We start from the raw sequence: 23,530 nt of genomic DNA, 5'->3' as shown, positions 1-23,530 counted from the left end.
TATAATTGTAATTATTTGTAAAATGCACTAGCATTTTTTGAGTGGAAATAGTTTCTACACTTAGCAAGTGTTAATTGATCAAACAAACTCATTAAAACGTAAAAATTAATGCAAACCTCGTGCATATCAGAGCAGAAAGAGGCATTTGTTCTACAAGCACACACACTGAATCTAAAAAGGGAGTTTGTCCCTGCTGTCTGGTCTGAACACTGAGTGTTTGAGACTACAAAAGGAAGAGGCCTTTCATGGGTCTGTGGCCCCAGCAAGTTACATAATACCCCTGCTGTTGTTAGTAATTATTCTGTGACTGTTAAACATTCCTTCACTCTGTTATAGTTAAACTCTAAGAATTGCATATAATACTTAATACATAATATTTAAATGAAACAAGTATATTTATCTATACGTATATATCTGTCTTTAAAAAATAAGAGTTTCATGTGACAAATTTTCAACTGAAGTATAATTTATTTACATGGCAAATATCATTTTTTGCACATCCATAAAGCATTTACACAGAGCATTAATACAGGTATCAATACATGTACATTACGTACATCAAAATCATTCATGCATGTGCTGATACATTTAAAATGTGGAAAAGATAATCAACCAGAAACACATATCAGAAAGCATATATCTAATCTTACTGACTTTGTATTGTTCTAACGTGAGGACACACACATACGGTATGGACAAGGAACATTTGTGAACCATATCTCTCCCTCCAAACTGGGTTCCTCTCCTGGACATTTGGAGATGGTGAATTGCTGCAGCAGAGAGGTGAAGAACAGGAAGATCACCTGACGAGCCAGCTGCTCTCCCAAACACGCTCGTTTACCTGTGAGCAGAAATCACGCGTTGTTTTTTGTGTCAGAAAAAATGACACTGATTAAATTGTACATTATTGCACTAGTTAGTTTTGTATTCATTTATAAAAGCTTAAAGCCCTGCTAGAGTAATTCACATGACAGGTAGTTAGGTACAAGAAGTTTCAAAGTATGCTAGTTTTGTTCTTCTGTACTAGTCCACAATAAGATAATTACAAGCAAATCAAACACTGAGATGTTATATGTGAGTGTTTATAAAATATAACCTGCTGAAAAAGGCAGAAAAGCATCTCTTTTGCGAAACTGGTCATTTTCATTCAGGAAGTGTCCTGGGTTAAAGGTGTCTGGTGTCTCCCATTCATTTGGATCATGCAGGACTGAAGACAGGCTTGTTAAAATAGAGGTGCCCTAAAAAAGAAGGAATCAAAACTACTGATTTGTGCAGCAATCAATGAATAATAGTCTTTAGAATAGAATAGAATAGAATAGAATAGAATAGAATAGAATAGAATAGAATAGAACACATACTTTAGGAATGAAGAATCCTCCTACTGTTGTGTCTTTAGCAGCTTTTTTAGGCAATCCCAGTGGGACGACATCTCCAAATCTTTGAATCTCATGGATAACAGCCTCAGTGTAGGGCATATCAACTCTGTCAGCCAAACAGGGTTGACGCGACTGTCCAATCACCCTGTCTATCTCTGCATGTACCTTTTCTGAATGGGAAACACAAGTTACTCATTAAGTGATGACAATGTGGTTACAATATGTAGATTAAAAAAATGAAAACCATTCTCACTCTGTATTTCTGGATATTTGATCATTAAAAGCAGACCCCAGCGTAATGTAGAAGCAGAGGTCTCTGTCCCGGCCTCCATCATGTCTAAGCAAGATATCACTAACCCTTCTACGTTAAAACCAGTCTCAGGGTCACTCTTTTTCTGTGAAAAATAAAAAAGAAAGTACTAAATTATACAAAATTCTAAATCAAAAGGAAAATTCCACCTTTACTTACTGTACCTTTTCCATTTCAGTCAGGTAGTTGTCTATAAAGTCACGTGGGTTTGAAGGGTCCCAGTCCTCTCTGTGTTTAATGATCTCTCCTCTTAGGAAGTCTGTTATTTGTTTATAGTTTGAAAACATAGTCTGATGGGGTCCAGGTAAGTATTCCAAGAGCCAAGGACACACATTATACAGCTGTGAAAGATGATATAGGCTAGTTAATGGTTAATACAGTTTTTTTTTATCATAATCAGCTAACACCTTATGAAAGAAGTGTTAAAGAATGCTGTTATGATTCAGTACCTGTGCTCTAGGAGAGCCCATTAACTGAATACATTCATTGTCAAGATGAAGTATTCTTTGGTAATATTCATCATGATAGTCAAAGCGTTGTCCAAAAATCAAACAGGCAACAGTATTTGAGACAGCGCTGTTTAAGATGGTCATAGGGTTGAAAGGTCCTGTTTGGGAGAAACCATGGATATTTCTTAATTTGCAAAATGTTTTCATTCTTCTTTGCCCCAATGAACTAGAATTCTCCAGTTAGCGAGACATTTACACCATACCCTTTTCTGTCTTAAAGGCATCACAGAGATAGACAGACTCTTGTTGAATGCTGTGCTCAAGGATTTTCTTCTCCTCTCCAAACATCCGTAAATGGAGGCCTGCAAACTTCCTATGTGTCCGCCACTGGTATCCATTACTTATTGCTAAACCTACATAATGACATACAGATTAAACTTGATTATCAGTAATAAATCATAAAAATGCCTTACATAAAAGAAGGTAAAATAATCAAAAAAAAAAAAAGGAATTTCACTTGAAAATGATTTGAAATTTCTATAAAAATGAATTTAAGACGGTTAAAAATAAAAAATTATTATACACAAAATACAATGCAATCATTTCGGATTGCATAAAATACAGTGCAACATACAATACAATGTATTCAGTTCAGACATCACACAGTGCTTATTCAATAAATGCACAGCTAAAAAGATTAGTTTTGACTATAGATTTAAATGTGACTTATGTTTTAGTACATTTGATCTCTAATGGAAGGTGGTTCCAGCTGTGGGTGGCAAAATGGCTAAAAGTGGATTCCCCTTATTTTGTGTGAACCCTTGTTATTTCTAACTGACTCGATCCCAATGAGCTGAGTGGTCTGCTTGGTTAAAATTCGGTGAGCATATCTGCAATGTAATTAAGTCCTAGGCTATTGAGTGATTTATAAAAGAGTAAAAGAGTATAACTGGTAGCCAGTGTGTATATATATATATATATATATATATATATATATATATATATATATATATATATATATATATATATATATATATTACATAAATACATAAATATATATATTTACAGAGAGAGAGACAGATTAATTCGGTACAGAGAATTTCTCTGAGCAGCAGACCACTGTATACATTCACTTAAGACATAACTGACTGTGTTTACGAGAATACTTGCAGAAACAATTATGTTTAGATAATTTTGTGTGAATGTGTTCATACAGAAGTTACGATAGGCGAAAGATGAATTAATTATGTGTATCTTACGTGCATTGTCTGAAATGCTGCTCTCAGTGCGTGCTTTGAACGATTGCGCGCAAAGTCAGAACATGCGCAAATTGTTTAAAAAGCTTGATTTGGCAAAATTAAGAAACAAGTGCAAACGATCAACTATGATCAGTTACACCACTTCAAGTGAGTGAACAATGTGAATCAAGTTCAATCACGATAGCCCGTTGGTCAGGGCGGTGATATATTTTGGAGCCCGACTGGAAAACACAATAGCACCAGTATGTCTGGCTATCGATTTTGCGAGTCCTGCACCTCAGATCTATCCAGTTTGTGAACCATTGGTTTCCACACTGGTTTTGTTCAACAAAATAAACTATTATTTTAAAAGATTGACTCAAAAGAATAATCTGTTCACAAATCGGATGATGAACTTGTATTACCGAGCCAATGTTGATCTATTATTGAACATCTCAAATGAATAAAGACTTCAAGTTAATCTGTAAAACACATAAAGCTATCGTTTGAGTTTATCAACATTATCCGGTCCACCCCTGCCTAGAGTCAATGAATGCATTTACCTTGAGAACTTCAAATTTGTTTCCAAAATCAATGACTTCAGTTTTCTCCTTGTTTAACTGAAGAAAAGTTTGGTACATCCAACTGTTCATTTCATCAGTGCATTGCCAGAGGAAGTCAATGGGGTTGTAGTCATTTGGAGATAAGGCTACGTAAATCTGGGTATCATCAGCATAGCTTTGGGGTATCATCAGCATAGCTAGGTAATTCAGTGCTTTCTCATTATTTGACTTAGTGGGAGGATATAGAGGCTAAACAAAAGCAGTGCAAGAATCAAGCCTTGTGGGACCCCTCATGTCATGGACATCCACTTAGACTTATGCTCTCCTATACTCACATAATAACCTTTCCCTAAGTATGAGCTGAACCATTTGAGTACAATCCCAGAAAGCCAGACCCATTTTTCCAATCTCTCTAGAAGTAAGTTATGATCGTTAGTGTCAAATGCAGCACTGGTATTTTGCCAGAATCAGAATTTAAGCGAAAACATTTTTTATCTAAATGAGCATTGTCTTTATGCTGTCATGCATTCAGAAACCAGATTGAAAATTGTCCGGTTATCCATATGATTTTAAGTATTTGTTCAGCTGATTAAAAACTACCTTTTCAATAATCTTGCCTATAAAAGGAAGATTTGAAATTGGTCTATAATTACTCAAAATGGTGTCATCAAGATTGCTCTTTTCAGTAGGGGCTTAAAAACTGCAGTTTTCAGGGAGTCCCAGGTCCCAGGAAGAAGTGAGGCGTTCACCACTTCTAAGAGTTCTGCTTTAAGGTGCTGCCCTATTTATTCCAAAATATCTTCAAAAATAGACGTAATATCTTCTATTATATATTGCAGTCCAGTCTGACTTATGCATCAATTGAAGATGTGCTAATCACCTTCCTGATATTATTGATCTTCTCAGAAAAGAAGGAAGCAAACTGAAAGCATTTGCTGTAAGAGGGCATTTCACTGGAAATATGATTTGGGGGATTTGTTAGTATCTCAACAATAGCAAAAGGAGTGTGAGTGGAGGTTTTGGGCATGGCGTTGTGGCAGCAGCCAGAGAGATCTCACAGGAGAAAGAGGATGAGCTGGGCCCACAGGCTTTGGTGGTTGGGGGGCCCACTGTTTTTACTTGATATCTGGTGGCTTGCAGTGAATGAGTGGTATAGTTTGGTCCCAGTTACACCAGTTCCTCCATTTTTCTGTGAGAAGCTTATAATTGGAAATTCTGGAGAGTGGGATAATTTGCCTGGTGAGATGGGCTGTGTCTCTGGTGTTTCCAGTGATATATTGTCCTGCCTTCCCTGGCTGTTTTCCATAAAGTTGTCCAGTCCATAGGTGCTAAGTCTTGGAGCTGTTCTGATACATCATAGTCTGTCTGTGATAAGCTCTTTGGGCAGGGCTCAGGCGGGATGTTGTCCATGAGCAGTGCTTGTTGTGGCTGCATGGTGTTATCAGTGTCCTTGTGGGATGTGTCAACCACACACGTGACGACTCGGACCAGGTGTGTGTGCTATTCGTATTCAGGCTAAGTGGATTGGCACACTCTGCTGAAAGATGACAGAGGGAGAAGTAGATATTATCCTTAAGTACTCTTGAACCAAGTTTGCTTGGGTGGAGGCCATCCAGTTTAAACAGTTGTCTATGGCCCAAAAAAAAGATTGGAGTTGTCAATGAAGTTATCTCCTTTTATATTGCTAGTTCTTTGATGCCATGTGTTCAGCCCAAGCAACCTCGAAAACATGTTAGTTCCCCTTACTGGGAGTGGTCCACTGATGAACGACTGAACTTGGAGTCTTCAAAGTGTTTCAAAGAGTTTACTTGAATTCCTTCTTAAGAAGTTCTGTCTCCTCTTTCCGAATATCATTCTTCCCCACATGGATAAGGATTCGATTTGCAGTCTTGTGCTTCATCAGAATGTTTTGGAGTTCCCTGTTCACATCAGAGATGGTTGCTTGATGAAAGCAGCATGTAGATTTAGTTCTGCTACTGATGGTCCGGATAATAGAATCACTCACTATCAGAGTCCTGGGCTCGGCTAGGCTCTGAGCTGAATGCCGCATGCTCAATCTAGAGCACCTGTTAATAGTGTTAGCTGATCCGATCCATGTTTAATCACATTTGGGGATTCCTCGCCCGCATTCATTAATGCTTCAAATCTGTTTCCAAGATGTATAAGTGTCGTAGAATACCAGTATCCAAAAGCCTTATCATACCTGTATCTGGGGTAGAGGATGCTTTCACAGCAATATGAGATACTTGTGGCAATCTGATGTCAAGTGTGCCTTTGGGACTCACTCCGTTTGTGCCATCCCCATCAATTAGTGTGACGAACAGTTTTCGGCTTGCTCCTCTACACTTGGTATAAACTGTTGAGTTCACTAGTTTCATGGAACTCACCGGCTGTGTTCTGCCTGTTTTGTAAGTCCAGCAAGTAACTTTGTTTCAAGCAGTTCATGGAGCAAATATATTCACAGAAGGCATTTTCTCTCTCATCTGTTTAAATGTAAGTTAGAAAAACACTTCCTGCTGTTGCTGCCATGAGTTTGAGCTCCGTCAAGTTAATTCTTTATCATCTATTTTTTTATTTTAAAATCAATTTTGTACACCATCATTTTCATTTCCATAATGTGCGAATATATCCTCTATTGTATTAAACAAAAAAAAACTACCAGAGTGCCTTGTTATCACTAGTTTTATTTTAATTTCCTGAGTCTGCTAATAGCTTATAGCCCGTTAGCATAGCCAGCATTGTTGCCGTTAATCTCGCATAGATTGCAAATACTCTATTCACACACATTACCATTGTTTTGCTAACTGTTACTTGCTTTAATGCCGGATGTATGTTTACCTTTGAGTGCAGGTGAGGACACGTTCAAGCTGCACTCCATGTGTTTCTCTGCACAGGCCTGGTACACTCAGGATGTGATCTTCCCAGATGTCCTTCAATCCTGCAGCGGGACACCAGGGGCCCTGGGTGCCCCTGCAGTGGAGGATGCAAGTCAGACCCGGACAACAACCTCTCCGACTCCTCCAGTCTTCAAGATATCTATCCAGAGCTGCTTCACTCCCCTCCCTCTCTGTTCGTCAGATACTCCATAGTCAGGCATGTCCGTGCTACGCTAGCCGAAGGTAAAGTGCACACTCACTGTTTCTCTGGTGCTCATGTTCTCAATGTTTCTGCACAGATACCTGTGATCCTGAAGGGCAATGAGAGCCCCGGAGCAGTCATGCTTCACAGCGAAGGGTGACGAGAGCCCCAGAGTGGTCGTGCTTCACACTGGAGTCTGATCAAGATGATCATTGTGTCAGGACTGTTTCCCATGTATCGAAGAAGACACAAAAGGTTTAGTAGACTTTTTGCTTTATATGAATGGCTATTGTCATGGTGTAAAGGAAAGAAACTGCTCTTTGTTAAAAATTGTAATCTCATCTGGGAGCTTCCTAGGCTTTTTTCGACCTGATGGACTGCACCCCAGTAGAGTTGGAGCAGAACTCAACATCTCCAGGACTCTATGCTTCATATGACCAGTAAGCCAATTCTCAAATAACTGCTATGATGGCTTTTGTTCAACCCACTTAAAGGATAGAAGTACTTGTGCTGTCTATTAAAACTATGTCTGTTCCCCCGAATAGTGAGGTCAAAATATAAATTAAATGCAGGATCTAGAAAAAAATCTGATCATGAAACAATCAGAAAAATGCAAAATAAATGAACTGTAAGGTCTGTGCACTCTGAAGGTATCTGGTGCTAGCTGAAGGTTGCCTGTGTGTTCTGTCTTTTCAGCACATAGAATTTTTCAGTTTAGGTTAAACTCAAATCTGACTCCATTTTATTATCTGATATGACTCCATTTTAGTATGACCTCGAATTTAGGTTGAAGGGCAAATTGGTTGTTTGCCTATCTCTAATTATTATTAATATTCTTCTGACATTTGATTATTCTAATTTAACTCTTTGCTTTATATTTACTTGTTCATTAAAAATCTATGTCCCTCAGGGTGCCTCATGATGGTCATCTGTATGGGCTCCATGATCACAAACTTGCCAGTCTGATAATTTGCCAGAGTTTATGACAAAAATTATTTAATAGGTTGACCATGCTTACCTTTCTATTTGATCCCCTACAGTTACCAATGTAAAACTTAGTTAAAGCCCAAAACAATAATCAGCAGTTATGCTAGAACTCTTTTTCTAGCCCCCGACAGTTATATATCTAAGTACAGCTTAAATATGGAGTGCCACAAGGATCTGTCCTAGGTCCTCTGCTATTTTCAATATATATGTGGACCCTTGGTAATATTATGAGAAAATATGGGATTAGTTTTCACTGTTATGCTGATGATACTCTACTATATATTTAAACTAGAACAGATGAAGCTTCTAAATGATCTAAGCTAACAGAGTGTGCTAAAAATTTAAAAGATTGTATGAACAATAATTTTCTCCTATTAAATTTGGATAAGACAGATATATTACTTATTGGACCAAAAAACAGTACACAGAATCTCTTAGATTACAATTTGCTTCCTCTACAGTCAAAAATCTGGGTGTTATATTAGATAGCAAATTTTCCGTCTTAGAAACATTGCTACCCAAAACATGTTACCTGTTTCTGATGCAGAAAAGCTAGTTCATGCATTCATGACCTCTAGACAGGACTATTGTAATGCACTGCTAGGTGTTTGTCCTACATCTTCAATAAAAAAACAGGTAGTCCAAAATGCAATGGCTAGATTCCTTAACAGGTCAAAAAAATATGATCATATTATCCCAATTTTACAGTCTTTCTAAGTTTTGTATCAGTTACAAAATAGTATTAGTTACCAATAAGGGCCTTAAATGGTTAAGCTCCTGCATACCTAACTAGTCTTCTACCATGCTACAATCCATCACGCTCCCTAAGGTCACAAAACTCTGAATTTTGGTAGTACCTAGGATAGCAAAATCCACTAAAGTAGGTATAGCTTTTTCGCATTTGGCTCCCAAACTCTGGAATAGCCTTCCTGATAATGTTTGGGGTTCAGACAAACTCTCTCTGTTTAAACTAGATTAAAGACAAATCTTTTTGGCCAAGCATTCAAATAATGCATCTTGGACAGCATCAAATGCGCATTACAATTCTTTATCTTGGGTTAAACAAATTAATTTTACTTGCTTGGAATATCAATTACGCTAAATATGTCTCTATTTGTTTTCTATGTTTTTGACATGTGATTGACATCCCTAGGAACTAGGATTTGCACAAGCTCCTGTCTGGATCCAGAACAACTGAGAAGAGATGATACCAAAGCCCTCAAAGGACCTCAGATGATGCCAACCCTGAAACAACATACAGAACTACCAAATATTGCTATAAAATTGATTGCATCATATAATAATTGCTGTTAATAGTGTTCATCGTCTGTTTGATTACATCTTTAATTGATTTTTCTATACATTTCTGCCATATGTACATAAATTGACGGTCACCACTGATAAGTAGAAACTTAATTTTCTGTAAAGTTGCTTTGCAACAAATTGTATCATAAAAAGTACTATACAAATAAACTTTAATTGAATTTAATTGTAGACGGCTGCATTTTCTCATCTCCAGAATGTAAGCTGCTGGTAGTGGGAGCCAAAACTTCCCTTTTTTGTAGTATTGTTAAAGTCCCAAAGAGTTTTTAGTTTTGGTGTTTGTGCCAAAAAATATGTTGTCTGAGCACTGTGCTGATCTGCTGCAGTAGAAATCTTAGAAAAATCTGAGAAATGTACAGAAGTAGGGAGAAGAGCACAGAGCAGTAAGCAAGGGCACCCGAACAGTAGCACAGCCAAAAAAAAACTCCATTTGATAATAAAACTGGTTAAATGTTAACCATGAAGGTCATTGTGGTTAGTGTACATACCAGTTCCCTTATAAATTTTGTGAAACAGAGGGACATTTGGACGCTCAACAAAACTGTCAATTTGAGTAACGAGGGCCTCCTTCACTGTTTTATATCCCGACACGATTACCATTTTCTCACTGCCCACTCTTAAGCTGAAGATGTTCCCGTAGACTTCAGCCAACTGAAATTGAAAATATTTATTTTATTTTGTTTATATCAGTTTGGAACATTAATAGTAAAAAATATTTTCTAAGTCAAGAAACAGGACAATAAATGAAACCATCTCTAAAAGCTGACAGACTTGACACTAAACTAACAAACATGCAAAAAACTAAAACAAAAAAATTAAAAATATGAATTTAGCTCCCACCTTATTTAGTGTCCTAAAATCCATCTTAGTGAAGACAGTTCCCAGGAATGGCAGAGGCCATGGTCCTGGAGGGAAATTTGAATGATTCCTATTTTTGATCATATCAGCAAGGATCAGAAATACAAAAAATAAAATGATCCAGCTTTTAAAATCAAATCTGTCATAGATCAGGTGCAGGATCATTGTGTTAGAGGAAATGACAGGCTCACTTTGTCTAATTTCTACTCAGTGGTCTTTATTTATATAAGTACAGAACTGGGAAACATAAATACTGGAGGGGAGGAGTGTACAGAGATATTACATAAGGTACTCCAGATTCCACAAAGCTGGAGAACATAACCCTATGGAAACACATTTATTAAAACTAATGTTTAAAGATAAGAACAAATTATTACAAACACATGGGCAACATCATATTTCAACTGACGTGTCTACATTTGCCAACCTCGTCTCAAAAAAATACGTAGACATTTTCTCTGGATGTTTTTCAAACTGTTCATATTTTCTTTCTACAGCTTGAATCATACATGTTCATATAGAAATTTACTGTTCTTTATCTTTTTTCATACACATTTCATATACATTGAATGAATAAGCAGTTGAGAAATTTGGGGAGGAAATAAGACACCCTTGTTATGCTCTCTCCCTCTTATTCTCTCAAGAGATGTAGCCTACTACACACTAATACAGCTCCATTTTCAGTCTGAAAGGTTTTTAAGTGTAAACTTTAGTACACGTTTTTACACTTTTAAAAATTCAGTAGAAAGGGCTGATTAAACAAATAAACTCATTAAAAAGGGACAAATTAATGCAGACCTACTGCAAATAAGAAATGGTCATTTGACCTCAAAAAGGAAGAGGCGTATCATGGGTTTGTGGCCCCAGAAAGTTATACAATATCCAGCTGTTGTTTGTAATGAATCTATGACTGTGGAACATTCCTTTACTCTGTTATAGTTAAAGTAACTCTAAGAATTTGCCTTTTTTTAAATGAAACAGTACTGTTTATTTATATACATGTGACAAAAAATTTTAACCAGTGTAATTTATTTACATGGCAAATATGATTATTTACACATCTGTAAATCATTTACACAGAGTATTAATACAGGTATCAATACATGTACATTAAGTACATCAAAATCATTCATGCATATACTGATACATTTGCAATAATATTGCATTTAAAAAAATGTGGAAATGATAATCATCCAGAAACACATATCAGAAAGCATATATCTAATCTTACTGACTTTGTATTGTTCTAACGTGAGGACACACACATACGGTATGGACAAGGAACATTTGTGAACCATATCTCTCCCTCCAAACTGAGTTCCTCTCCTGGACATTTGGAGATGGTGAATTGCTGCAGCAGAGAGGTGAAGAACAGGAAGATCACCTGACGAGCCAGCTGCTCTCCCAAACACGCTCGTTTACCTGTGAGCAGAAAAAACTCATTGTTTTTGTGTCAGAAAAAATTACACGGATTTAATTGGACATTATTTCACTAGTTAGTTTTGTATTCATTTATAAAAGCTTAAAGCCCTGCTAGAGTAATTCACATGACAGGTAGTTAGGTACAAGAATTTTCAAAGTATGCTAGTTTTGTTCTTCTGTACTAGTCCACAATAAGATAATTACAAGCAAATAACACACTGAGATGTTATATGTGAATATTTATAAAATATTACCTGCTGAAAAAGGCAGAAAAGCATCTCTTTTGCGAAACTGGCCATTTTCATTCAGGAAGTGTCCTGGGTTAAAGGTGTCTGGTGTCTCCCATTCATTTGGATCATGCAGGACTGAAGACAGGCTTGTTGAAATAGAGGTGCCCTAAAAAAGAAGGAATCGAAACTACTGATTTGTGCAGCAATCAACGAATGATAGTCTTTAGAATAGAATAGAATAGAATAGAATAGAATAGAATAAAACTGAATAAAACTTGTACCTTAGGAATGAAGAATCCTCCTACTGTTGTGTCTTTAGCAGCTTTTTTAGGGAATCCCAGTGGAACAACATCTCCAAATCTTTGAATCTCATGGATAACAGCCTCAGTGTAGGGCATATCAACTCTGTCAGCCAAACAGGGTTGACGCGACTGTCCAATCACCCTGTCTATCTCTGCATGTACCTTTTCTGAATGGGAAACACAAGTTAGACATTAAGTGATGACAATGTGGTGACAATATGTCTATTAAAAAAGTGAATTAATGAAAACCATTCTCACTCTGTATTTCTGGATATTTGATCATTAAAAGCAGACCCCAGCGTAATGTAGAAGCAGAGGTCTCTGTCCCGGCCTCTATCATGTCTAAGCAAGATATCACTAACCCTTCTACGTTAAAACCAGCCTCAGGGTCACTCCTTTTCTGTGAAAAAGAAAAAAGAAAAAAATGAATTTTACAAAATCCTAATTCAAAAGGAAAATTCCACCTTTACTTACTGTACCTTTTCCATTTCAGTCAGGTAGTTGTCTATAAAGTCACGTGGGTTTGAAGGGTCCCAGTCCTCTCTGTGTTTAATGATCTCTCCTCTTAGGAAGCCTATTATGTGCTTATAGTTTGAAAACATAGTCTGATGGGGTCCAGGTAAGTATTCCAAGAGCCAAGGACACACATTATATAACTGTGAAAGATGATATAGGCTAGTTAATGGTTAATACAGATTTTTTAATCATAATCAGCTAATAGGTTATGAAAAAAGTGTCAAAGAATGCTGTTATGAATCAGTACCTGTGCTCTAGGAGAGCCCGCTATTTGAACACATTCATTGTCAAGACGCAGTATTCTTTGGTAATATTCATCATGATAGTCAAAGCGTTGTCCAAATGTCAAACAGGCAACAGTATTTGAGACAGCGCTGTTTAAGATGGTCATAGGGTTGAAGGGTCCTGTTTGGGAGAAACCATGGATATTTCCATGCTTAGGATAGTTTTCATTCTTCTTTACCCCAATGAACTAGAATTCTCCAGTTAGTGAGACATTTACACCATACCCTTTTCTGTCTTAAAGGCATCACAGAGATAGACAGACTCTTGTTGAATGCTGTGCTCAAGGATTTTCTTCTCCTCTCCAAACATCCTTAAATGGAGGCCTGCAAACTTCCTATGTGTCCGCCACTGGTATCCATTACTCATTGTTAACCCTACATAATGAAATACAGATTAAACTTGATTATCAGTAATAAATCACCAGCTTAATTTTAGCCATGAAGGTCATTGTGGTTAGTGTACATACCAGTTCCTTTATAAATTTTGTGAAACAGAGGGACATGTGGACGCTCAACAAAACTGTCATTCTGAGTAACAAGGGCCTCCTTCACTGTTTTATATCCCGACACGACTACCAATTTCTCACTGCCCACTCTTAAGCTGAATATGTTTCCATAGACTTCAGCCAACTGAAATTGAAAATATTTATTTTATTTTGTTTATATCAGTTAGGAATATTAATAGTTAAAATATTTTCTAAGTCAAGAAACAGGACAATAAATGAAACTATCTCTAGACTTGACACTAAACTAACAAACATGCAAAAAACAAAAACAAAAAAAATTAATAATATGAATTTAGCTCCCACCTTATTAATTGTTTTAAAATCCATCTTAGTGAAGACAGTTCCCAGGAATGGCAGAGGCCATGGTCCTGGAGGGAAATTGGAAGGATTCCTATTTTTGATCATATCAGCAAGGATCAGAAATACAAAAAATAAAATTATCCAGCTTTTAAAATCAAAGCTGTCATAGATCAGGTCTAGGATCATTGTGGTAGAGGAAATGACAGGCTCACTTTGTCTAATTTCTACTCAGTGGTCTTTATTTATATAAGTACAGAACTGGGAAACATAAATACTGGAGGGGAGGAGTAGAGACATAGGCGGAGCATGGAAATGGCTGGGGAAGGCTTAGCTTCCCCCTTGTCACGGGGATTTATGGCAAAAATGAAACACTAAATTGGACAAAAACGCTCCTGCACAAACAAATTAAGTCTATTGCTGACTAAGTGTCGATTGCGACATTAGATTAAGATCTGGTAATTTTGCACTGTATTTCATTTCAGCCGTTTTTACAGTTTTGCGCATTATAACCAATCCCACGCTATTCTGTTGATTTTAGGAATGCAATGGCCAATCAGATGCGTTCAGATGAGTTATCACTGAAACTCATCAGCTTTGTTGAGTGCGTGCGCGTTCGCTGACTAAAAACCGGACTTTTGCGAATACTCTCGTCAAGAACAACACAACGCAGATGTACGTACAATGTAAATAAGAGGTTCATTTCGCAGTGTAGACAGCTAAAGTGATTATAAGGACAGTTTTTTTTTACAGTCCAGTCCAGGTTCCACGAAGTTGAAGAACAGAAGCCAATGGAAGCACATTTATCAAAGTTAATCTTTAAAGATAAGAACAAATGATTACAAACACGTGGGCAACATCACAGTTCTGCCTGACGTGTCAAAAGTTTCTCTGGAGGTTTTTCAAACTCTTCATATTTTCTTTCTGCAGCTTTAATCATATATGAATCTGTGACTGTGAAACATCCCTTTACTCTGTTATAGTTAAAGTATGTGTGTAGTCCTCCTGTGTGTAGTCTGTACAGTACCCCAGCTGTTGTTAGTAATGAATCTGCCTGTGAAACATTCCTTTACTCTGTTATAAAGTAACTCTAAGAATTTGCCTTTTTAAAACGAAACAGTTATATTTATCTATATTTATCCATTTAAAAAAAGAGATATTTCATGTGACAAATTTTCAAACAGTGTCATTTATTTACATGAAAAATATTATTTACACATCTGTAAATCATTTAGTGCATTAATGCATGTATCAATACATGTACATTTTATATATCAATATCATTGCATGCATTGATACATCTATATTTATATTTTAAAACCAAGTTTGCAACATTGCAACAATGTTGTATTTTGCAAAATATGGAAATAATGCTAACATAAAAGATAATCTTACTGACTTTTGGTCTAACATGAGGACATATGTATACATTATGGAGCAGGAGCATACGTGAACCATATCTCTCCCTCCAAACTGGGTTCCTCTCCTGGACATTTGGAAGTGGTGAATTGCTGCTGCAGAGAGGTGAAGAACAGGATGATCATGATTACATTTTATTAATCAGGTACATTTTTCGACAGCCTCACTAGCATGACAGAGGTTCACCTATTTTCTATTAAGTAATATTTTCCAGAAACAAGCTATGATATGAAGAGTATAATCAGAATCAGAATCAGAATCAGAATGAATCAGAATGAGCTTTATTGCCAGGTATATTTACACATACGAGGAATTTGTTTTCGTGACAGAAGCTCCGCAGTACAACAGAATGACAGCGACAGAACATAAAACACATAATAAAAGAATAAAAAATACAAATATGTAGACAGTGAATGACAATATACAAATGACAATTGTAGGCAGGTATATTACAAAGTGAAGCTATGTATGTACATATATATTGTGTGCAAAATTTAAGTGTATACTAAGTATGTGTGTTAGATAAATAAAGTGTGTGTATATAAATATAAAGTGTAGTGTGTTCGCCGTTATTATAAGCTGTTCATAAGATGGATTGCCTGAGGGAAGAAACTGGTCCTGTGTCTGGTCGTTCTAGTGCTCAGTGCTCTGTAGCGTCGACCAGATGGCAACAGTTCAAAGAGGGAGTGTGCTGGATGTAAGGGGTCCAGAGTGATTTTGACAGCCCTTTTTCTCACTCTGGATAAGTACAGTTCTTGAATAGATGGGAGAGTTGAACCGATGATTCGCTCAGCAGTCCGGACTACCCTCTGTAGTCTTCTGAGGTCAGATTTAGAAGCTGAGCTGAACCAGACAGTTACTGAAGTGCAGAGGATGGATTCAATGATGGTGGAGTAGAACTGTTTCAGCAGCTCCTGTGGCAGGTTAAACTTCCTCAGCTGGCGGAGAAAGTACAACCTCTGCTGGGCCTTTTTTACGATGGAGTCAATGTGAATGTCCCACTTCAGGTCCTGAGAGATGGTGGTTCCCAGGAACCTGAATGACTCCACTGCAGTCACAGTGCTGTTCATGATGGTGAGTGGGGGGAGTGCAGGGGGGTCTCTCCTGAAGTCCACGATCATCTCCACTGTTTTGAGGGTGTTAAGCTCCAGGTTGTTGAGACTGCACCAGACAGCCAGCTCTTTTACCTCCTGTCTGTAAGCAGACTCGTCACCGTCCTGAATGAGGCCGATGAGTGTGGTGTCATCTGCAAACTTCAGGAGCTTGACAGAGGGGTCCTTAGACGTGCAATCGTTGGTGTAGAGGGAGAAGAGCAGTGGGGAGAGAACGCAGCCCTGGGGAGCTCCGGTGCTGATTGTACGGGTGCTGGATGTGTATTTTCCCAACCTCACTAGCTGCTGCCTGTCTGTCAGGAAGCTGTTGATCCACTGACAGATGGAGGTGGGCACGGAGAGCTGATTTAGTTTGGGCAGGAGGAGGTTTGGGATGATCGTGTTGAAGGCCGAGCTGAAGTCCACAAACAGGATCCTCACATAAGTCCCCGGTCTGTCTAGGTGTTGCAGAACATAATGCAGTCCAATGTTTACTGCATCGTCCACAGACCTGTTTGCTCTGTAGGCAAACTGAAGAGGATCCAGCAAGGGCCCAGTGATGTCCTTCAGGTGGGCCAGCACCAGTTTTTCAAATGACTTCATGACTACAGACGTGAAAATATATATAATGAAAATATATCTAATATATCTAGTATATATAATATATATAATATCTTTAATATTAATATTTTAATTTATTATTTTAAATGATACATTATAGCATTAGTTTAATAAGCATATTGCCCTTTTAATTCACGTACATCAAGTTTCAAAAGTGTGTGCTAATTTTGATCTTTTGTACTTGTCCACAGAAAGAAAATCACAAGCAAATCACACAATGAGATGTTATATGTGAATGTTAAAAAAATATTACTTGCTGAAAAAGGCAGAAAAGCATCTCTTTTCCAAAACTCTTTTCCATTTTCATTCAGCAAATGTCCTGGGTTAAAGGTGTCTGGTGTCTCCCATTCATTTCGATCATGCGAGATTTGTTGAAATAGAGGTGCACCAAAAAAGAAAGAATAAAAACTACTGATTTGTGCAGCAACCAACGAGGACTATAGTCTTTAGAATTGTATGCCAATATCAGAATACTGGCCGGGAGGAGTGTAAAGAGATATTACATAAGGCACTCCAGATTCCACAAAGTTGGAGAACAGTAGCCAATGGAAACACATGTATCAAAGTAAATGTTTAAAGATAAGAACAAGTTATTACAAACAAGTGGGAAACATCACAATTCTGCCTGACATGTCTATATTTGCCTAGAGGTTTTTCAAACTGTGTTAATATTTTCTTTCTGCTTTAATCATACATGTCCTTTTGGCTTGTCTTTTTACTTTTTTCTGTGCTTTCATATACCTTGGTACATATAATTTGTAAGATAAATGCAAGCTCATTATGGAGTACAAGGGTAAATTATTAATTTGAACCTAAGCAACATATTTTTCATATTGCAATGATGCTGCATTTTGAAAACAGAGATATTTATTGTGATTTATTTACATAAATGAAAAGTACACAGCAAATAATACACGGTATACAACTTTTATTCATAAAATTAGATATACATGACATACATTTGTACATCAGAACAAATAGGTATTAGTATAAAAACATTGAAGATAAACCATGACTGTGTAGCCTACTTAATGATAACATAAAGAATGAATACTTAGACAATAGATATTCTATCATACCAGATATATATGTAAGCATGATACAAAAAATGTATGTGTATCCTCTAACGTGAGGATAGACACATACGGTAGGAAGCAGGAGCATACGTGAACCATATCTCTCCCTCCAAACTGGGTTCCTCTCCTGGACATTTGGAGATGGTGAATTGCTGCAGCAGAGAGGTGAAGTATAAGAAGAGCTCCTGACGAGCCAGCTGCTCTCCCAAACACGCTCGCTTACCTGTGAGCAGATGCCATCAGCGGACGTTAAAATCAGAATGTGGCACAGACAAATATCATTTTCTCACCTGAAGTCAACAAAAAAGGATTAAACACTTTCTGAGAAGTCATCAGATGGAATGTTTGCACATAACCTGCTGAAAAGGGCAGGAACGCATCTCTTTTCCGAAACTGGCCATTTTCATTCAGGAAGTGACCTGGGTTGAAGGTGTCTGGTGTCTCCCATTCATTTGGATCATGCAGGACTGAAGACAGGTTTACTGTAATAGAGGTCCCCTAATAAAGAAAGAATGAAAACGTCACTGTTCTAGACAGGACCCCTACCCTAAATAGAATATAAGTGAATAGAATTTAATAGATGTCATACCTTAGGAATGAAGAAATCTCCTAGTTTTGTGTCTTTAACAGCTTTTTTAGGGAATCCCAGTGGGACGACATCTCCAAATCTTTGAATCTCATGGATAACAGCCTCAGTGTAGGGCATATCAACTCTGTCAGCCAAACAGGGTTGACGCGACTGTCCAATCACCCTGTCTATCTCTGCATGTACCTTTTCTGATTGGGAAATATAATATTACTTATACAGTGTGTGTTTTATATAAGCTTATTCATGGAAAGCTCCTGGACCTGATGCATTTTCAAGCCGACTTAAAGATGACATATCCGACATGCTTCAAAATAATAACAATTATTATTCCTGCTATGGGAATCATTACTTACCTTGGATGTCTGGGTACTTCATCATAAAAAGCAGACCCCAGCGCAATGTCGTAGTTGCGGTTTCTGTCCCGGCCTCAATCAGGTCTAGACAAGTCACCACTAATCCTTCAATGTTAAAACCAGCCTCAGGGTCACTCTTTTTCTGCAAAAGTGGGATTCGGTAAAAAATATGCAATAACTCTCATCAAAACTGCCTTAGGTTGATCAAATGGCAGTATCAAAACAGATTCCAAGAAATGTGTATTTTTAAAACATTAAAATAAACTGCCACTTTAGTAACCTTTTCCATTTCAGTCAGGTAGTTGTCTATTAAGTCACGTGGGTTTGAAGGGTCCCAGTCCTCTTTGTGTTTAATGATCTCTCCTCTTAGGAAGTCTGTTATTTGCTTATAATTGGAAAAAATTGTCTGATGGGGTCCAGGTAAGTATTCCAAGAGCCAAGGACACACATTATACAGCTGTAAAAGATGACATAATGGGTAATGAATACATTTTTTTTTTTTATAATTAACTCACAGCTTATGAAAGTAGTGTCTATGGATGCTGTTATGAATCAGTACCTGTGCTCTAGGAGAGCCTATTAACTGAATGCATTCAGTGTCAAGACGCAGAATTCTTTGGTAATATTCATCATGATAGTCAAAGCGTTGTCCAAATATTAAGCAGGAGATGATATTTGAGACAGCACTGTTTAAGGTGACCATGGGGTTAAAAGGTCCTGTTTGAGAGAAGGAAAAAAAAATATATTACATATATAAATTTTTATCTCCAAATTTTTTTTTATTCCATTCATTAAATAAGCCAGACATTTAAGACCATACCCTTTTCTTCCCTAAAAGCATTACAAAGGTGGACACATTCTTGTTGTATTCTGAACTCAAGACTGTTCTTTCCATCTCCAAATGCCCGCAAATGGGAGACAGCAAACTTCCTGTGCATCCGCCACAGGTAACCATTACTCAGTATCGTACCTTGATAATATGCATGAATGAATGAATTACAATAACTAAATGTACTTAGAGAGAATAATTAACCTTAATTTTAAGCATAAAGGTACTTACCAATTCCTTTAAAAACTTTGTGAAATAGAGGGACATTTGGACGATCAACAAAACTGTCAATCTGAGTAATGAGAGCCTCCTTTACCATTTTATATCCAGAAACAATTATCATTTTCTCACTGCCCACTCTTAGGCTGAATATGGTCCCATAGACTTCAGCCAACTGAAATTCAAAATATTAACAGGTATATACACGGACAACCTGATAACATATCCACTGACTGTTTTTAATCAAGAAACAATACTGTCTAAAAAGAACATTAACATTAACATGCAAATAAACAAATTATGCAATTTCCTCCTACCTTATTCACGTTCCTAAAATCTATCTCAGTGAAAACATTTCCCAGGAATGGTAGAGGCCAGGGTCCTGGGGGGAATCTGGAAGGATTCCTATATTTGATGATATCTACAAGAAGCAGTAAAACAAAACTTAAAATGATCCAGCTTTTAAAATCAAAGCTTTCATATATAAATTGAATAATCATGGTGCTGAAGAAAAATATCACGTTCCCTTTGTCAGAGAGTATTAAGTGCTGGAATCTACAGCTGGCAAATATTTCAGCTAGACAGGGAAACAGGGTTGTAGTTCGGGAATGCAACTGGCCCCGCCTTTCACTCAACGACTGCAGACCCCTCTCCCCGATTAATACTTGGGAGGCCCTCCTGAAAGATGTAAACATTGCAGGAAAGGCGTGGAGAAATATTCCAGGAAGGGAGAAACAGAACCATACTAACTACATATAAATATTATGAACACATACATTTGTCAAGAGAATCTTTAAGAACATTATCTTGGATTTCATATACTTGACAATCATTTCCTATTTCAAAACAGTGTTAAAGAGTGAATCAGGTCATTCTCAGTAACCTGCAATGTCTCTTGTGCCCCACTAGCCATTTCATTTAGTTTTCTTTTAAATTCACTATAAATGAATTAATCACTGATTAGTTGCGGTCTTTAGCAGGTTACATACAGTCATTGCCAAAACTTTTGCAGGTGACATAACTTTTGTGTTTTGCAAAGTTTGCTGCTTAAACTTGTGTGTCGTTTGTTTACATTGTTTCTAGATTATTGTTTAGAGTGATGCACTTTAAATAATTGCTAAAAAAAAAAAAAATCACATTTTTTGATCCTGACACAAAATGACCAGTTTACATTAATTAGCTAATCATATCAGCAGCACATGTGAAAGAGTGAAAAAGTACTAGTCAGGTGAAATCACGACCATAGCCTACTTATTAGGTTGTAAGAGTAGACTAATTGCTATAAAAGGAGGAAAGAAGCGATTCCAATCATTGGCTGCACCCGAAAACAGGCAGCTGACTTGCGAAGGCACCCCCGGAAACAGTTTTGGAAAAGCTTCTGAGGCAGCCTAACATACGTCATTGCTAGGTTACAAGCTGCTCGGTACCGCCACCTGGTGCATTCAGTCAGCGATTTCATTTAATAATAATAATCAAATACGGCATGTAGTAACTCTTATGATGATTTTTGAAGAACTCGACGAACTCGCTCGCCAAAGGTCTGTGCACCGGAGGAAAAGACTGAGAATGGCAGCTACTTTTTACTTAAATGGAAGCACAGGGGTAAGTCTAAATTGAAGGTTAGGTAATTGTTCTAATTTTCTAAAATAAAATTATATTATAAATAGCAATACTGTTTTTTTTTATTTTGTTCTTATAGTTCATTATTGTATATATTTTCAAAACCCCCTAGGCAAATAAATTACACAGTAGCAAGTGTTAGATTTAAAAACATATATATTAGTAAATCATTATTATAGATATTATGCATTCCCAAATTAGCAGTTTTTCCATTGTATTAACTATTCCCAACAGAGCTCACCAGTTTATTCCACTCCTACACATCTTTTTTGAAGGGGTGACACTCGGCCGGATTTCCGGCTGAGTCGTGCGTCCATTAGCCTTACAGCCCTTCTCCAGCTCCTGGACCAGAGGCGGGTTCATGAGTGGGGTCCTACCATTGAACTACTGGTCTTCATTTTCTGGCTGGGCAGTGGAAGCTCCTACTGTGTGGTGTCCAGGGCTGACATGTCCACATCCACTGTTCACCAACTCATCTATCAAGTACTGGGGGCAATGACATGTTTGACACCACATGTGATAAGTGTCCCAAACACCTTGGATGCTACAGAAACCGTAAACTGTTTCCCTCAATCCAGCTGCATGCTGTGACCACAACGCCAGGTTTATTGATTATTGTCTTGGTTGGCTTTCCTGGCTCTGTGCACGACTCCAGAGTCAAGCAGCCTGTAAGAGGGTGGCACAACAGAGGTTTGGAAAAAGATACAAATAAAATTAAGCTTCATTACATGCTTCTTATATTTAAATTGTATTTAAATTATCACTTTGGTGGCTTTACAGGTTTAATGCACATCATGCCAAAGCCCGCTCAGCATTTGGTACCATGAAGGCCAGGTGGAGGGCTATCTTCTTCCACACCCTGGAGGTTGACACATCATTCATCCCAGCCTGCATTCACTGGCCATAAAAACAGTGCTGTGAATAGGTGGAAGTAAGTTTTTGAATAGAATTTTTCCTCTTAATTAAAAATTATTAATTGTCAATGAAGCATTATTTGGCATTTAAATGCTTAAGCTTTGGCTGTACGAATTTCATTTGTCCTATAGTGTAATTTACAGATGTGTAACTCTAAGCATATTATTTAATATTTCCTTTGTGAGAATGAATGCTATACAGGGATAGGTTATCTGTATGTTTTCCAGCATGATGGAGCACATCATAAAGCAAGAGTGATAAAGTGGCTCGAAGATCGTTACACTGAAATTTTGAATCCTTGGCCAGACAACTCCCCCGAACTCAATCACATAGAGCAGGGCTTTTCAACTGTTACCCTGCCAATCATCTTCACCCGGTACAGGGAAGAGTACATTCAGGTCGCACACATGCATTGTTTTTGCACTAATTAGTCTGTCCACAAGGTGGCATCACTAGCCCGGGCCATTGTTTCACACATCCAAAAGAAAAAAGGAAGAGAAGCAACCACAACCTACCGGAGTCTGTGTATGTGTGTCTATAAAATGTCTGCACCACCTTCAAATATATATCTTAAAGAATGATCCTTGCAAAATTCAAAGTATTTTCTGTGATTTTTGGTGTGTCTTGGGGAGCAACTGGCACATATGGAGCGGTTTCTTTTTTTTCTCTCTGCTTCAACGCCTAACTTTCTCTTTACCTGCATGTGTGGAGCCCAGTTTGCACTTTTTAACTTTTGAATGGTTGCTTGTGTGTTGATTTGTAAATTACTTATTGGATTTGTGTCATCATAAATTAAAGGTCACGTTTTTTGTGTTTTTTTAAGCTTTGGTTGTGTTTACAGTGTGCAATATAACATGTGTTCATGTTGCGTGTGTAAAAAAACAGTATTTTTCACACAATTCACCTATCTGTGTATAGGCTGCATCCGAAAACTGAAAAATGGCATCAAGTACGTCCAAATTCAATGTTAGCCTCAGTTCCTGTCTGCTGAGATGACTACATCTTGCCGGTTTTTGAAGGCACGTCTATACACATATACCTATGTTTATATATGTGTAC

At 37.4% G+C, this 23,530-nt stretch overlaps 3 protein-coding genes and 1 long non-coding RNA gene across 7 annotated transcripts; 1 reads left to right on the top strand and 3 right to left on the bottom strand.

The window, feature by feature from the left end:
• Nucleotides 1-448: 448 nt before the first annotated feature.
• LOC127984095 (cytochrome P450 2J2-like) lies at nucleotides 449-13,894 on the bottom strand. 4 transcript variants are annotated; one of them, XM_052586574.1, is made up of 9 exons: nucleotides 13,746-13,894; nucleotides 9,922-9,975; nucleotides 2,399-2,548; nucleotides 2,136-2,293; nucleotides 1,851-2,027; nucleotides 1,630-1,771; nucleotides 1,359-1,546; nucleotides 1,097-1,238; nucleotides 449-841 (listed from the first exon to the last, which is right to left on the bottom strand). In XM_052586574.1, exons 3-9 carry the CDS (start codon nucleotides 2,481-2,483, stop codon nucleotides 666-668), a joined length of 1,068 nt encoding a protein of 355 aa, XP_052442534.1. In that variant the 5' UTR covers nucleotides 2,484-2,548; nucleotides 9,922-9,975; nucleotides 13,746-13,894; the 3' UTR covers nucleotides 449-665. The 4 variants fall into 4 exon arrangements, with proteins under 4 accessions (XP_052442534.1, XP_052442531.1, XP_052442533.1 ...); XM_052586571.1 differs by lacking the exon at nucleotides 13,746-13,894 and adding an exon at nucleotides 10,165-11,054 and having other exon boundaries at nucleotides 9,813-9,975; XM_052586573.1 differs by lacking the exons at nucleotides 9,922-9,975; nucleotides 13,746-13,894 and adding exons at nucleotides 6,775-7,003; nucleotides 7,116-7,271.
• Nucleotides 11,195-13,979, bottom strand: LOC127984093 (cytochrome P450 2J2-like). The gene is made up of 9 exons (XM_052586569.1): nucleotides 13,746-13,979; nucleotides 13,404-13,566; nucleotides 13,162-13,311; nucleotides 12,900-13,057; nucleotides 12,616-12,792; nucleotides 12,395-12,536; nucleotides 12,116-12,303; nucleotides 11,859-12,000; nucleotides 11,195-11,604 (listed from the first exon to the last, which is right to left on the bottom strand). The coding sequence occupies exons 1-9, from the start codon at nucleotides 13,926-13,928 to the stop codon at nucleotides 11,429-11,431; spliced, it is 1,479 nt and encodes a 492-aa protein (XP_052442529.1). The 5' UTR covers nucleotides 13,929-13,979; the 3' UTR covers nucleotides 11,195-11,428.
• Nucleotides 13,980-17,783: 3,804 nt separating this feature from the next.
• Nucleotides 17,784-20,614, bottom strand: LOC127984091 (cytochrome P450 2J2-like). The gene is made up of 9 exons (XM_052586567.1): nucleotides 20,254-20,614; nucleotides 19,949-20,111; nucleotides 19,709-19,858; nucleotides 19,448-19,605; nucleotides 19,169-19,345; nucleotides 18,889-19,030; nucleotides 18,536-18,723; nucleotides 18,303-18,444; nucleotides 17,784-18,169 (listed from the first exon to the last, which is right to left on the bottom strand). The coding sequence occupies exons 1-9, from the start codon at nucleotides 20,434-20,436 to the stop codon at nucleotides 17,994-17,996; spliced, it is 1,479 nt and encodes a 492-aa protein (XP_052442527.1). The 5' UTR covers nucleotides 20,437-20,614; the 3' UTR covers nucleotides 17,784-17,993.
• A 466-nt stretch (nucleotides 20,615-21,080) lies between these two features.
• Nucleotides 21,081-22,478, top strand: LOC127984098 (uncharacterized). Its single transcript, XR_008160540.1, has 3 exons — nucleotides 21,081-21,538; nucleotides 21,791-22,246; nucleotides 22,337-22,478. It is a non-coding gene; the product is annotated as an uncharacterized LOC127984098 (long non-coding RNA).
• The last annotated feature ends 1,052 nt before the right edge of the window (nucleotides 22,479-23,530 follow it).

The sequence above is a fragment of the Carassius gibelio genome, chromosome B20, assembly GCF_023724105.1.
Source record: "Carassius gibelio isolate Cgi1373 ecotype wild population from Czech Republic chromosome B20, carGib1.2-hapl.c, whole genome shotgun sequence".
Lineage (NCBI taxonomy): Eukaryota > Metazoa > Chordata > Actinopteri > Cypriniformes > Cyprinidae > Carassius > Carassius gibelio.
Note: the sequence above shows the minus strand (reverse complement) of the source record. Positions and strands in the feature narration are given on the sequence as shown.

Excerpts from the sequence above, each read along its gene's own strand:
- LOC127984095 (XM_052586571.1), bottom strand. The coding sequence starts at position 10,347 with ATGATCCTGCACCTGATCTATGACAGATTTGATTTTAAAAGCTGGATC. Across the intron at positions 2,294-2,398 it reads TGCCTTTAAGACAGAAAAGG|GACCTTTCAACCCTATGACC; the intron begins GTATGGTGTAAA and ends TCTCCCAAACAG. Across the intron at positions 1,547-1,629 it reads CAAATATCCAGAAATACAGA|AAAAGGTACATGCAGAGATA; the intron begins GTGAGAATGGTT and ends TTTCCCATTCAG.
- LOC127984093 (XM_052586569.1), bottom strand. The coding sequence starts at position 13,928 with ATGATCCTAGACCTGATCTATGACAGCTTTGATTTTAAAAGCTGGATA. Across the intron at positions 13,567-13,745 it reads ATTTTAAAACAATTAATAAG|TTGGCTGAAGTCTATGGAAA; the intron begins GTGGGAGCTAAA and ends TTTCAATTTCAG. Across the intron at positions 12,793-12,899 it reads CGGGCTCTCCTAGAGCACAG|TTATATAATGTGTGTCCTTG; the intron begins GTACTGATTCAT and ends CATCTTTCACAG.
- LOC127984091 (XM_052586567.1), bottom strand. The coding sequence starts at position 20,436 with ATGATTATTCAATTTATATATGAAAGCTTTGATTTTAAAAGCTGGATC. Across the intron at positions 20,112-20,253 it reads ATTTTAGGAACGTGAATAAG|TTGGCTGAAGTCTATGGGAC; the intron begins GTAGGAGGAAAT and ends TTTGAATTTCAG. Across the intron at positions 19,859-19,948 it reads CAAAGTTTTTAAAGGAATTG|GTACGATACTGAGTAATGGT; the intron begins GTAAGTACCTTT and ends CATATTATCAAG.